At 40.4% G+C, this 16,189-nt stretch overlaps 1 protein-coding gene across 1 annotated transcript in view; it reads right to left on the reverse strand.

The window, feature by feature from the left end:
* Positions 1–16,189, reverse strand: part of LOC146693355 (solute carrier family 12 member 9) — an 84,125-nt gene that overhangs the window by 22,075 nt on the left and 45,861 nt on the right. The window contains exon 9 of the mRNA XM_085479171.1: positions 9,565–9,689. Within this exon, the coding sequence (XP_085335297.1) occupies positions 9,565–9,689 (125 nt within the window). The remainder of the gene's footprint in view (positions 1–9,564; positions 9,690–16,189) is intronic.

A 16,189-nucleotide genomic window follows, 5' to 3' on the forward strand; every position in this document is an offset into this window, starting at 1 on the left:
AATTGAGAAGTAGGGACAGAAATGTTATCCTTCCTCACATACACTCCCAAGGGGAGGCGAGAAGAAGATGCCAGATTCTTTAAGTAAGAGGTCAGTGAGTTTGAGACGTTACGTCATGCAGCACCCCAACACTGGCACAACACCAGTGGGGACGGGACTGACCTTAAGAAACCTTAGATCATTTGATATTGGATCAGCCTGGTAAATTGCATCCGCTTCCTCTTAGTGCTTGATATATGAGATACCTGAGCAAAGGTTCAACCAGAAGTCAGAATATTATCTGAAAACTCTTCATGCAATTTAACAAGAGAATCATGGCAGGATAAGTTTTTTGCATCATTATTTTTTCTTAAAATCTCTTCTATTTTCTTTGAAGGGAATATAGTATGTCCTGTCCTACTAAGGTTTTTCTCTTCTGCTGTTGAATACCTTCATTAGAAAACACACCGTTTTATCTTTTGTCTCTACATGTTCACGATTAGTAAGTCTGAAGTCCTATCACAAAATATTCCCAATCAATTGCAGCTTTCATAACCTAACATCACTAGCAAAGGGGAGCCAATGACAATCTCCTGCAAACATTGGACAACACTGGTGTACAAATCTATGATTCAGCTATATTTCATAGCTGAATTTGTTTGTACTCTACAAACACATCTAGAACTTCAGATCATGCGTGTGAACAAGCTCTTCTGGTTTTCCTGTCAAATTAAACAATAATAGCATAAGCAGAAAAAATTTAGACCGTAACCTTTTATTTTAAACATATTCCAAAATACTTTATCTTATCATAAAAATAACTTCTGTCATTGTGAATACTATCGGCTAATTTACTTGGAAGTATCTCAGTCTCTATAAACATACAGTTCCAATCGATTATATTACCTCAATTCTTCTATTAACTGCTTTTAGAAATATAAGCAGCAACTGTAAAAATGTTAAAAAAGAGTAAAGAACCAGACAAAGAGTATAAATCAGCTCTCTCTTATGTATAAAACTGTTAAATGAACTTTATACATAAAGGTCATCCAATACAAGCCCTAGGTGTTGCATTTTAAGATAAAAAAAAAAAAACAACATCCAAGGAATACAGTTGTTCTTCAGAACCAGAAAGGGTGGTCTGTAAATCCTATAGATCTTCTTACTGCCTGCACATTAGGGTCTATGGAATCTTTCAAGAATAGTGAGGTCACCTTTCAGTTGTTGATCTCTTAATCCATACATAACCTGCTCCAGAACGCAAGTTACCACTGTGATGGACCTTAATAAGATGAAAAACAAGGATTAAAGCTGAAGTCACCTTAACAAGCTCTGAATCCCCCTCATATTACAGGCCTCTGCCTTTCTGTAAGAAATCCTACACTCTGACATATGTCACAGCAAATCACTATCAGTTTCTGTCCCTGTTGTCCATACTCAGTTCTGAATCAGCAAGTCTTTTGGGTCAGGCTGATATTATGTAGTTTGAATTTGAGTACAGGAAGAGCAGATATCCTACTGTACAGTTTGGTTCCACAGGTTGAAAAGGCCGCCGAGAGAAACTAGTGATGTTGGGCTTGACTTCACAAAGTATGATACAAAGTGACGGTGTTCATGTATGAACAAATATCAGTTTAAAAAACATCTGTAAACTGAGTATCGACTATACTGAATCAGTATCATCACTAACTGAAAGGAAGCATTCAGCAGAGGAGCTCCCCTTAATGTTGTCTGAAAGCAACTTGATGAGCTTAATTGTGATCACTTTGGAATGAATTTACATAAATTAAATAAGCAACATGGAAGCTGAAATGTGTAACATAAGATCATTTTCTCTCCAGCTAATTCTGACACAAGCTATCCAAGTCATGTGGGAGTCCTGCATGTTTCTGCAATTAGAGAGCAACAGTTATTTGTAAAACAGGAGAGAGCCTTCAAATCATAATGCAATAATGCTTTTGTAAATAGGTAACTGCTATGCTGATGGATTTCTAGTGCTTGGCTAGACCTGGTTTTGTACTGAAATGAGCATAATGGCCTGAACCAACAACAGGCGGAGGCACCACTTACTATTCCACTGAAGGGGTTTAGAGTCAGAGCCAGAGTGTCACGGCATTATGAAGTGTGATGTGTTCACTTGCTGATACTGAAGTGCATTTGAATGGTGATGGGATTCTGTAGCTTTGATAAAAATTGAATGAACTCCACAGTTGCTGAATATGAATGGCAATTTGCAAAAGGTTATCCACTGTACATTACAGCATCAGCCTTTCATCGAAAATTGGAGCACTTGATAAAACTCAAGATGAAACGGATCAAACATCAAAGTGTATACCTCAATATATCGTTCGCAGAAGTCTCCCTCGGACAGGATTTTATTTTCAGAGGTGGTGGGGTGTTTCCCTATTACATGCTTTTGTCTGCAATTTCAATGTCTGAAATTTTACACCCTCTCCACCCAAGGAATAATTACAGGCCGGGTTTCACACAGATTTTCACCAAACTCCCAGGTCCTCTTGCATTTAAAATCCAGCTCGGAAATCCACTTTGCATTTTAAAAATATGATTATACAGCTGCTTACTGATACTGAGTTTCATCAGCCTAGGATAGTATGGGAGCCAAAGTTAAATAAAACCAAGTGACACTAGCAAGACGGTAACATGACTCACAAACCAGCAAATAAACTTTCCACATAATATTTGCCGGCAATTGCAAAGTGTTTTAGATATACCTTTCTGAATTACTTTGTCATGGTTTGTGTTTTTTTCCCAGCTGTTTCACCAAGGTTTATGACCAAACATACATTTTTGAATATTTCCTATTGTAGAAACTACGTTTTCTATTAATAAAAAACATGTACTGGGAATTGTGTGTACCATTCGGCCCGTATACAGGAAAAAACATGGATGTAGCCATTATGTTACCCGCTAGTTTTGGACTCACATTTTGAAGCTTGATCATTAGTGTTTCAGCCGCTGCCATATTGTTGTTTTGAAGCTTGAAGGTACCTTGCACCTTGAAAAGGTGGATGGCTAAGTTAACAGTTAATGCAAGCAAGCTTGAATGGCAAGCTGCATCCATAAACTGCATGTGTGCAAAAGCATAGACAAAGGTTATAAAACATTTTTTAACGCATCCTCAAGCAAAACCCAGAGGAACTACAGTGGTTGTTACTTCCATGCTAACTTCATCTTACTGCTCTGGAGGTTTCCAACTGATTCCCCCCTACATTGGCTCCTCCCCGTGTCCTTTCATTTGCCATATCCAAGTTAGAATCCATGAAGAAGAAGAAGAAGAAGAAGAAGAAGAAGAAGAATCAGAATCCTTTATTGTTATATTTGGTAACTCTCGGCACATATCAGAAGAGTCCTTCGACCTCAGCTAAGAAACACAAAAAGTGGCAAGGGTTATTTTTTCCAGCCTTCATTTGAAGAAGTTAAACAAGTTTAAACAATTATTTCCACTGGGAGTTAGATAAATGTAACACTGTGCAGGGAACAATGTTCAGGGAAAGAGCTCTTCTTGTGATATATATGGCTATGAAAGTTGATTCAGGGAGCATACTTAAAATTGAGAGTAAAAAACAGCAAATAGTGTTTTTATGCTTTGTGATTCTGTCCCCTGTTACACCTCTGTGGACCCAAATGAGACTGAGAATACAATAAAGTTTAAAATATGCCACCAGCTCTGAAATATACAAATCAAAGGCATTACATGGGCACTTCCACTTAAAGTCTGCAATATTTGTTAATTCATTATAGACTTATTAACAATATTTACTCGAGGTTTCTCCTCAATTCCCCTCCATATTAAATCCTTCGTGTATCATTTCATATGCCATAGAGTTAAATGTTGATTATTTTAAGATACTATTTAACAATTTTATAGCTGAGCAGGGGGTGGCTCTAGCTCAGGATGTAGAGCAGGTCTTCAGCTGATTGGAAGGTTGGTGGTTCGATCCCTGGCTCCCCCCCAGTCTGCATGCCAAATATCCTTGGGCAAGATACTAACCCCCACTGGCTCTCCGATGCACCCATCAGACTATGAATGTTCATGAGTGTTAGTTTGAAAGCACTGACAAGTATAGAAAACAGTGCTTGTGTGAATGGGGCGTGTTGTACAAAGCGCTTTGAGTACTCCAGGAGAGTAGAAAAGTGCTATATAAAAAGAATCAGTCCATTTACCATTTACTTTTCATGTCTCCTTTAAAACTGACAGTGTTCCTTTTCTGTAACTCCTGAAATGCAGTTTAACCACAAATGGTTGCCATAGAATTTAAGGGCAAACAGTAGAAGGTTAGTACAGGTCAGCTTTCAACACAATAAATGAAACAGTGCCCGTTGGCCTGTAAAAAAAAAAAATGTTGGGCAAGTTGAGTGTAAAGCTGCTTGCCCATTTGGGCAAGTCACACCGTTTCCACCTTTTGATTCACCTAAGAAGCAAACTGACTGTTCTTCATCTCATACACATGCACACCTTCATACACCCAGTAACCTTTTGCACAATGCTCAGTCGTTTGCACATTTCTGTTGCACTGTTGTGTCTGCACTGTCTTTGCTTTGGGTTTTTTTTGCAATTTTTGCACATAGTCCTGTAGTCCTGTGCTGATTGTCTGTTATATGTCATCAGAATCAGAATCAGAATACTTTATTGATCCCTGGGGGAAATTATTTTTTGTTACAGTGCTCCATTTTAAACCATATGTAGCACCATGGTCTTGTAGGAACACTGTGTCGTTTCACTGTGTACTCTACCACTACACATGGTTGAAATGACAATAAAGCCACTTGACTTGACTTAAAACTAAAGAAAATGTATCTGTTCATGTGCTCCCGTCTAGCTCCCAGTTGTTTTACAAAGCAACAGCTCAACTAAATTAAAAACAGACTAAAATTTGGCAGATATCTTGTAATTTGCTGAAGGCTGACAGCAGCCACCCTGTCTCTTTCTAACAGTGATACCTGCAGCTTGCAGGGGTTAGCCTGCTAACTTTAATGTATTAATTTAAAAGTGTAACTTACACACTCTTTTCTGATACAGATTTATAACATAAAACATATAGATCTAGTTCCAATTATGCTTTATTCTTGTACAATAAACTGAACTTTGTAAGGCAACTTTATATTGGACCATCACCAAGTCAGATCCCTCCATTAACAGATAATGACTCTCTAACAACCTATTTTTTCTCATTCATCCAGACCTTCCATCTGGATTTTTACACTACCCCAATCTCATTTAATAACACAGGCTGACTCATATTTGGACAAAGGACTGACCCAGCTTTTGTTTTTGGAGCTGATGGCTTGTCAATTTACACGTTATTACAAAGACGATTAAAGAGAACACAGTTGTAATTTGGGCATCACATGGCAACAAGCTGGTAAAAGTTTGTTTTTTGTCTAACTGAAGGTCACTGCATCTGTGAGTTCTATGCCTTCCATAAACACCCTTTGGCATCAATGCAGAGCACACAGTCGAGTCCTGATTCTTGGCCAGTGACCCTACCATACAGTGTGTGTGTGTGTGCGTGTGTGTTTTACATGCACGTGTTCATGCGCGTTTAAGCCACTAGTCCAAGTGGCTGGTGCCTGTGCAGCATCAGCAGCAGGACCACTCCACGCAGCTGGGGCCATTGCTGATAAAGCTGCGGCCAACACAAGCCTCTTCCCACAAAAACGCATAAATAAAGATAAAGCTTCAAACACACACCAATAAAGGGGAACGCAAGCAAGCGCACACATGCACTCACACATCAGTGATCAGAAAAAACAAAAAAAACAAAACAGAAAGCGTGACGGGGATGTCAGACAAACACCCAGGCTCTAAAATTGCATACCTTAACTCTCTCTGTGCAGACACATGCACACACACACACACACACACACACACACACACACACACACACACACACACACACACACACACTTAACAAGCAGGCATCTTTTCCGCTACATCATAATTGCAGCCCCCTTCCCTCCCCTACGCAACAGCAAATTTAAGGGAAAGGGAAATATTTCTGCTAAATTAGTTATGCTAATTACACAGTATTTCTCAGGGGGAGAGACAGCACTAAATGGCTTTTAATTCTTTTCGCCTGGAAAGAGATGTGGGAGAGAGCCAGACAGAGAGCACAGAGAGAGACAGCACAAATTTGTGTTCAAGTGTTTTGTGTTCAAGAGACAGTTCAAATTTGCCCAGTGACACAGCAACAGTGAACTAACGGAATTAACAGTGGGGGGGGGGACGACACACACACATCATCTTATCAGCTCCGGAGGCCTTGGTCCCCTCGGCCAACAGAGAGGGGATAGTGGGAAAAGTTTTGAGGCTAACTTTGTGTCCTGTAGCCTTTGCCAGCGGTCACATATTGATAACGAGGCATGAGCAGATAGCACACAGCACTCTATATGGAGGGCACCAGAGGAAACACTTGGTACTGAGTGTGGCACACTCAAAGCTACTTATTCTCTCACACTCACTTTTGAGCAACCCGTTGTTCACTAAAGTATACAGTGTGTACTGGTGTCCACAGTGCACTCCTGTGGCAGTTAGCCATTGCTAATTTGGAAGAATACCGATGAAGGAATCGCAGCTTTGAAACATTTCTGCCAAAATTTAAAGTGAAAACTTTCCCCCATAGAAGACATGCTTTTGAGTGAATTTCCAAAGCTTCAGTAGCTTTTGCTGGAGCTTATTCAGAACTCTGTAGTAAGGCTATTACCAAAATAAAGAGGACATCAGCTCCATTTTAACAGAGTTTCACTGACCTCTAAGTATCCTACAGAATATAAACCTCAAATGGCCTCAGATCACGCTACATTTCTGACAGTCTGTCATGTTTATGCACCGACTCACACGCTTAGATCCTCCAGTGCTGAAATGTTGGTCGTGCAGCAGTTTCCAGAGATAAAAAGAGGAAGTAGCTTTTTTTTTTTATCTTTCTGGAATATAGCCAAACTTAAAATATTGGGGAAGCAAACTTGAATGATACTTACAAGAAGCTATTAAAGGTGCATTTTTAACTGATGTTCTTACTAAGTCGCGATTACCAAGTCTAAGAGGAGAAGCTTCAGCTAGCTTCAGTGAGCAGACAGCTACAGAACAGATGCAGTTTCTTCATCAGTATCAGATCAGCCTTCTGTTATTTCTCTGCATTTTTCTGCTTCTGTCTCTCTTTCGCTTCATGTCTCTGTTTCTCAGGGTCTCTGTTTATGTACATTTTATATAAAATCTTTGTTTGGATTTCTTGCCTTTTTTCATGTTAATATGCTTTTATATCCGTGAAGCTTTCTAAAACCTTTCTGTGCCATACTGACTTCATTTGACTCAGCAGGTAATATTCAGAAATGGGGATTTCAGATTGAGATTTTTAAGGTCAAACACGTTACTAAAGACACTTGCTATCTGTCTATATTTCTGCTGCTTCTTTGTAGTTATCTGAGACCTACAGAAAAATCATCAACATGCTGGCAAATAAAATTTTCTCTCACGGACACAGACTTTTAATTCTGCACTTTAAGGGCCTGGACATCAGTCTATTCAAAGCAGTTATGAACACATTCTTAGGTATTTTATAGATATGGACTTATTCTGTTGTGATTGCAGTAAATACACATTGTATGCACGCAAGAAAAAGCTGGAAAAAAACATGCCACATGCCTCTAAACAATATCACCAGAGGGATTCCTGACATATCAGTTTTTTTTATTAGTATTTGGCAAAAAGTTTAGTAAAATTTTAGTTCTATTTTTTTAATCAGTTTATTTGTGAAAAATCCCCATGCAATTATTTTGTTAACTAGCCAGCTTCTAGCTAGCTTATACCCCTGATAAAGTCTGTGGCAATCCTTACAGCTCAGCTGTCTCCCTAGAGGATGCTGTACTGTAGTCGGACACACTCAAACACCAACATCATGGACAACAGCTGGCAATGATTGTATCTCTGCTGCTTTAGAGATACAAGATTTAATGCAAGCTGCAGGGTCGAGCGAACAAGAGCTTCAGTAAGTGAAAGCCCGCTTCATTTGTTGCTACGCCATGTGAACCAATACTGCAAAACAGAACAACAATTAGCATAGCTACTGTTATTGCAATGCAGTACAATGGAGTTGGGAGTTCATCCACAGGACAGACAGACTCACTGAAGGGGCACCTAATGATATTTCTCTGTTATTTTCCTAGGCATCGCTTCATCTTCGACCTTCACCGAGTCCCGATCAATAGTTCTATTGCGAATAAATGGTTCCATTCAATATCGAAAATAGAAGCAACTGTTGTTGAAGAACATTATCTTACAAGTGCTCTCTTTCTGTGTGAATGTCCTTAAGTGACGAATTCAATGCCTAAACTGCTCTCCAGGAGTATAATTGTGGTGCTCAGCTCCAATATGCAGCCATCAGTTTAATCCACTCATATTGTGCACCTAAATGTTCAGAGAACAGCTGAATAAATCCCACTGCGCCCAGATCCAATATTACACGAATTACTTATCAACCTCTTTGTTTTTCCTCACATACAGTATGTTTGACGTTTGCTGCTGTATCCCGATTTCGGCTTCACTTGACTGATGTGACCTTGATATGGGCAGAAGTGTTCTAACATGTCTTCTGCCTCATTTCCAACTATCACTGCAGAGGAATATATAACGGCAAATGCAGCGCTGGAGGCAATTTGTCACAACAATAAAGCGATGTGTGGTTTTTAAACAGTTCCATTTCCCCCATAACAAATAAAAACAGTGGCAGTTAACACATTGGAAATGTATTTCACAGCCAGCGGAGAAAGTATGAATCTTTAAAATAAAAAAATAAAAAAACACAATAATACAGGTTATTGGATTTTCCAAGAGATTTTTCGTGTGACACCATCAACACCTCACAAAGAAAATATGAAATGAGTCATAAAAAGTTGCAGATCGAATCAAATGCCTGGCTGTGTCATGATGTCATTGAGACAGGGATGTGCATGCACACACACACACACACACACACACACACACACACACACACACACACACACACACACACACACACACAGAGTTGTGCTACTGTTATGTGAGAATGGTTTCCAGGAGCTTTTATAAATCAGAATCACTGCAAGCATCCTAGGAATACAAACACAGCACACACACTCTCTCTCTCTCTCTCTCACACACACACACACACACACACACACACACACACACACACACACACACACACACACACTCCACAAACATTGTAAATTTAAATCTCTAAGCATCTCCACACGCTGTAGCTTGAGCATCCAGTTCAGGCTGCTCCTCCACAAAAACAAACAGTTTTATTGTCAGTCCCTGTCCAATATGGGGCTATAAGCAGTGGCCAGTTTTATGTCTTTTAATTAGTACACCGTCGCTATAGCAGCATCCAACTGGCAAACAACCACCTCCAAATACACATATACATAAACAATAGCAGAGGGAAAAAAATACAATGGGGAGCGCAGTGTGCTCAGTGAGTCAGGAAAAAGTGATGGAGAACATGTGCAAGAAAGCCATGAGCTTTTATTATGGCACAGAATCTCTGTCTACATGTGTGTGTAAATTACCAGACGTGTGTGTACCTGAAATTAGGTGCCGAGGCCCATTCTAGGGCGAGGCAAGCCAAGTCCACAGCAGCGTACACCAGCAGGAAGAAAATGGTCACAATGCTGGCGATGGTGTTGAGCTTCCCTGAAAACAGGACCAGCTAGAATGACCGAAACAAAGAAGCAGGGAAAGAAGGGGGAAGACAAACAGAGAAGAGATTAGCATTTAGAGCAATACTACATTCTACAGTCAGAACAGTGCATTTTATTCTTTTTTTATGACTTTTTTCCAGCGCCTAACAACTTTTCACTTCCAAAAATCTAAAATATGAAGTTAAAGCCATGTCAGCTGCTCTGATACATCTGAGCTTTGTTTGCCTCTTAGCTGGATATTTTCCAAAAATATAAAATAACCAAAAATAAATACATAAAATAATACCAGCAATCAGAGAATTGTTGGAGCTAAAACGTCTCAGAGGCTTTAAAGTGAGGTCTTAACAAGGGCAGAGGTTCCATACATTTTCAAGCCAAGGATCCCTAGATAATTGAGTTTTGGTCCCAAGAAACCTTTTTGCTGTGAGATATGATTATCTAGCTCCACTGTGGCAAAGAGGTGACATAAAGGATAGATTAGACTAGCATCTAGGGAGCAAGACACCGTTAAACTAAACTGTTCTACACTTTTCTGGGGATCTTGGAAGGACCACAGGTGGTCATCTGGCTCCACTTTGGGAGCCACTTACTGAGGCTAATGTTGAGTTTTAATTAAGATGGTATCAAGCCTGCTGTTCAGACAGGCAGCTATGTTAGCTATGGCAGCTACGTGACAAAACAGCCACATCCGCTTGCACTTTATATTCTCAGTGGCCGATTCAGGGGGAGAGCCGTACATCTAATAATAATGACAGCACATAGATGTATGAGACTCACCCTTTCTTACAGAGGTGCACTAGTTGACTTCTAATGGAGCAGGGAAATGATGACCTCATTATAAGCCCTGCTCCCTGCCATGTTCCCTGATATCAGAATGTGTGAACAAGGCTCTATGCAATTCACTGCGAGTAATATTTGGACGGGGAAGTCACGAATAAAGACAGTAAAAGCTTCAACTGTTTCACCTGACAACAGTTTACTTAGCATAATAAATCACAATGACATAGCTTAATGTTTGGACTAGAAATGGTCATTTTGGATACTGGAGTATTAGACTGTTGCTGCATATGCATCTTCTTTTAAATATATATTTCTCCCTCGTTTTACCAGTACCCTGTAATCAACCTAGAATTAACACACTACTATTAAGCCGTGAAAGAAAAAACATTATTTTTTGAATGACTGTCACAGGTCATCTCTGTGTTAGATGTGATGATGTAGAATATCCCGGGCAACTTATGAACGCTCATTTAGCCTTTTGTTAGCCATCTTATTCCCTAAAACACAAAAGCCAAAAATGGGGTATTTACATATTTATTAAATGGTGGAAAATAAAATGTGAAAATGCCTATAGCAGTCATAATTTCAGGCATCTAACCAAAAATTTATTTAAAAAGAAAAACCTACATTTAGACCAGAAATGCAAAAGGCTAAGTTATATGCACAAAGCTACAGCACAATTTGAATTTTATACCAAATTATGTTGTTCTTGACTTTGAGCCACGAGCTGCTAGGAGTAAATATTAAAATGTGTCAATTATAAGACTAATACTCACTTTACTTGCTTGTCTCAAACTACAAGTTGCAAACTCCACCAACTGGGACTTAACTCCTCTCTGTGCAACTGGATTGTGGACTTCCTCACTAACCGTAGACAGAGTGTCAGAGTGGGTAAGAACACCTCTTCCACCCTTGTGGTCAACACCGGTGCCCCTCAGGGGTGTGTTCTGAGCCCTCTGCTATACACTCTCTTCACCCATGACTGTATTTCCTCCTGCGCGTCCAATCTCATTGTTAAGTTTGCAGATGACACTACAGTGCTCGGACTTATATCCAACAATGATGAGACAAACTATAGGACAGAGGTGCAACAACTAGAGTCATGGTGCCACGACAATAACTTGGTCTTAAACACCAAAAAGACCAAGGAGATCATTGTAGATTTCCGGAAGAGGGGTCATAACAACCATCTGCCTCTCTTCATTGGCAGTGAGGCGGTGGAGAGGGTGAGCAGTTTTAAATTCTTGGGGGTAACTGTGACCGAGGACCTGTCCTGGGGCAACCATATCACCTCAGTTGTACGGAAGGCCCAACAGCGCCTCTACTACCTGAGGAGACTGCGGAGCGCACACATTCCCAGATCTCTGATGTTGAACTTCTACAACTGTGCCATCAGCAGCATTCTGACGTATGGATTTCTAGTGTGGTTCCCCAGCTGCACCAAGGCCGATCAGCAAGCACTCCAGCGGGTGGTGAAAGAAGCTGGCAGAATTATTGGAACAAGTCTGCCAGAGATCAGTAATATCTTCCCCACTCGCTGTCTGAGGAGGGTGCACAGTATCCTGCGGGACCAACATCACCCTGCGCGCCACCTTTTCCATCTGCTGCCCTCAGGGAGAAGGTACAGGTCTATACAGGCCAGAACATCCAGACTGGCCAACAGCCTGTATCCACAGGCTGTGAGGCTCCTGAACTCTCTGCCCCCCTCTCACGGACAATAACCATATCCAACTTCTTAATAGCAATGAACTGGTCTGCATTGGTGCATCATATCTTTATTCTCTTCCCCCTCCTGCCCCCCTCTTTCTTAAATAGATAACTATCATATCTGATATCATATCTCACAGTACAATAATATTGAATGGGTTGCATTGTTGTATTTTGTCATGTTTCTCAGGTCTTTGTCTGAATTTCTACGAACATTATTGCTAAGGATTGTCTTATTGCATTGGAGTCACACTGGGTTAAATATGTACACTTGGGTTTTAAGGGGTATTTATTATTTTCTTCTTTTTTTTGGGTTGTATGGAAGCCCCAAACGCAATTTCATTGTTCTTGACAATGACAATAAATAAATAAATACTAAAATACTAAAATACTAATGTGCCACTAAATGCTGATAGCAAAGTTTAAGATCAGAAATTCAAATCATTATTAAATTATAAGTAGCTAAAAGCTTCACAGACAACTGTGCTAAACTAAACTGAAAACTCAATTCTGAGGGTTTCCTGCTCTTTCTGTAAATGCTTCAAACTTTTTATTCTATTCACTTCAATTCAGTTTTAGTTATAAAGAGAAAATTTACAACAACAGCTACCTTACAGCAGTACATATTGCAAGCTAAGCACTCTACAGTATTAGAAAGAAGACTCCAAAATGAAGTGATCTCCTTTTAGCAGCACTTGGCATGAGTGGGAAAGAAAAACGCTCTTTTAATAGGAAGAAACCTTTTGCAGAACCAGGGTCTGCGACGGCCAACTGGGGCAGTGAACATTGAGCAACAGGAGTGGAAAAGGGGGGCAAACAATCTGAGCCTTTAGTAGCACAGCTACGGGATGGTTCAGGTTCTGGCTCCCATTCTACTTTGAGAGACTTCTTAAGATGGAAACTACTTCTCCATTTCTTTATTTTATTATTTGCAACAACGTGTAGGACATCAAAACTATAAAATAACACTCAATGTGTGACATTTATTTAATTTATTCTATGTTGCACTTCATGGTTGTAAATATCAACTGTATCTACATCCAAGAGAATATTACAAGCAGATATCTCAGATGTATTTGACGTGAAACTACACTTTAAAAATAAACACACATGATCAGCTCAACTATCCCCCATTTGAACAAAACTCTAATGTCACAGTAATACATGTGTGCTACTTTCACAACACATTATCACCATCACGCAAACCATAGCTTAGCTGTTCATTCAGTGTGTAAATTACACTCATTTGCAACAATCTCTGTTGAATTGTGGCAGGAACACGACTAAATTGTCAGAAATGGATATCTTCCCCACTGCTACCTTCCGTTCCTCAAGCACCTCACCTTCACTTTGGTGGAGAAACAGCACATGTAAATCTTTCAGGTAAAGACCGTCATTAGCTCGTCTGTGCCGAATGAAACATTTCCTGCAGTCGTTTCATCATCATGGAGTGGGCTTTTTATATGTGTTTGTGAGCTGCAGGGCCTGATTGCACAGACCAAGGAGGTAACTGCTGTACTGTACAAACACACTCTCTCCTTTTATTGTGTGTTTTATGATTTGCTACTGAGAAACTTCTCCAGAGTTGGGGAACATATTCATGAGCTCAAGGATATATTATTGGTATGTGTGGAGGGGAGATAGCAGCCACCATAAGGCAGATGTACACTGAGAAAGAGAGAGGGGGGAGAAAATGTAACGGTGGGGAGTTGAAATTAATGATGTCACATTATTGACAGGCGGGGAGAACAGGTCACCATGCACCGAGGGAGCAGTGAGGCTGGAGAAGTGGGGGAAGACAAAGAAGAGAGAGGAAGACAAGTGAAAAAGAGAAAGTGTGTGAGGGAGCACTGCTGACCTCTGACAGTCAAAGTCAGTGGGTGTCTCTTCAGTGCACCCGTGGGAGCTGGCTCTACCAGAGCATTAATTAGCCATTAACTCAGACACAGGCCTGCATGTACAACCGCTCTGACAGCACACCAACTGAGTGTGAATGAGTTGCATTTGTGTGTGCATACACACACCATCCCGCTATTATGCGCTGATTTAAAAGACTGTTTTTACTGGAGAGCAGTGTGCATTAATTGCCACACAGGTCCTTGCAGTGTAAAGGCTCACACACACGTTTTTATTAAATAAAAAGAATAAAGTGGAAAAAGCTGAGTAATGCTTTTTACTACAGAACTGTGCTTTTCCAGACATGGCTAAGCATTACAGGTAACAATCATACAGCACATTCTAGAGTGTGTATTTGAGTCCAGATGCAGAAAGCCGGGTCCATCAGTTAGGACAGAGACAATTCGGTACAACACCACAGTGAATTTGAACTAAAACAATCAAGAATTAAAGACTTTCACCTTTCATTCAAGAGGGTTATAAAATAACTTGACTATGAAGACATAGTCTACAATTTATTATATTAGTATTTATAAAATGTAAAATGATCCTATCACGTTAACACTCAAATACAGACTAGAATGTCAAACGATTGGACCGGTACTGGTCCCAAACTCTGGAGTTTCCTTGTGTGTAAGGTAACCAGGGAGCAAAGTATAACTGACATCAGTCAAACTGTGCATCAAAAACAAAGACATCACAGAGGCAAGGAGGCAATGTTCCTCTACACCAACAAAGGGGAAAGATGTTTGTTGTACAGAGCTCTGCTTTCTCCCATCGTCTGTTAAAGACTCAAACAACTGTTTTATATTAACACGGATTCCATCAGCAGTCATTTCAGATTAAATTTGCATCCATGTCCATAACATAGCCACCCTCAACTCTTATATCCAACTCAAGATTCACGATTACCGGCTGGAGAACACCTGGTGGCTATCGACAGGTCTGTATCCATCTGAATTGCCTACGAGTCATCAAAAATGTTCACATCTGTCATGTTTCTTAACAAGATTTTAGATTCCATTGAGATTATTTGAAACCAAACGCCCGGCCTGTAGGACCAGCCTAAAACTTAAGCCTAAAACTGTGGTCAAACATTATCAAACATCACCGGCAGTGTAAAAATGACTAGTCAAGCATCAACAGTGATGAAAGCTGGAACTGAATCCAACAACAACAATTTAAGTTGTCCCAACAACACATCAGTGCCCGATTAGTGCTGGACAGTAGAATTAAAACTATGGATCAGCTTGGGCGTTCAACACAACCATGTTGGTTGACATATGACAAATGCTGGTTGAAGAGTGGGACGCCATCACACAGCAGTGTGTGACAAAGTTGATGACCAGCATAAGGAGGAAGTGCCAGGCTGTTGCGGCTTTGTCCGGTTCATCTTGCTTTGTTTTTGCCAAGTTTATTGACGTCCTTTGGAAGTGACATACATACCATTTATTTTTCTTGGGTTGCAGCCTATATTGTCAGATCACCATCCAACCCTATGCTCTTCAGTCTTCTCTTCAACCATTTATACTTTTCTCTCCCTGCATTCCCCGACCATTTCTCCTTTACTTAGAAGTCCAATAAAGCAAGGCCCCTGCCGCCCTCTTCCCTCCTCCTTCCTTTTCAATCCCGCAGCACATGAGAGTTTAAGGCAAGATTACAATCAGACTTTTGTCATCAGTGAATCATTCAAATGGTGGAGGAAGAGGCAGAGAGAAAGAGGACAGGAGTCAATGATTTCTGATGATGGCAGCAGCAGCGACGCAGCTAACGATTTCCATCTAATTGCTCCTCCTCCGCTCCTGGAGAGTGCCGGAGATGAAGAGAAGGGGACGAGAGGGGGACAGCGAGTGAGAAAAAGAGAGGGCGCAAATAATGACAAGCCATTCAGCCTTTAACACTCACCTCTGATAATGATGGTTTAGTCAGGCCTATTTGCTCCTAAGATCCTCCGCCTGCTCTTCATCTCTATCCCCACCCTCCTCTACTCTGCCAATATTTTCTCCTGGTCTAAATTGGCTTCTTTCCTCCACTTAGGTGACACAATAGAAGAGAAAAACACTATGTGCTGTCTTTTGGTCAGAGTGGGAAAAAAGTGCCAGTTTTTCCCATTCAGCTGCTCTGA

This window comes from Copadichromis virginalis, linkage group LG14, assembly GCF_057382275.1.
Source record: "Copadichromis virginalis isolate Kocher_CV1m ecotype Utaka linkage group LG14, C_Virginalis_male_GT1.1, whole genome shotgun sequence".
In the NCBI taxonomy this organism is placed as follows: Eukaryota; Metazoa; Chordata; class Actinopteri; order Cichliformes; family Cichlidae; genus Copadichromis; species Copadichromis virginalis.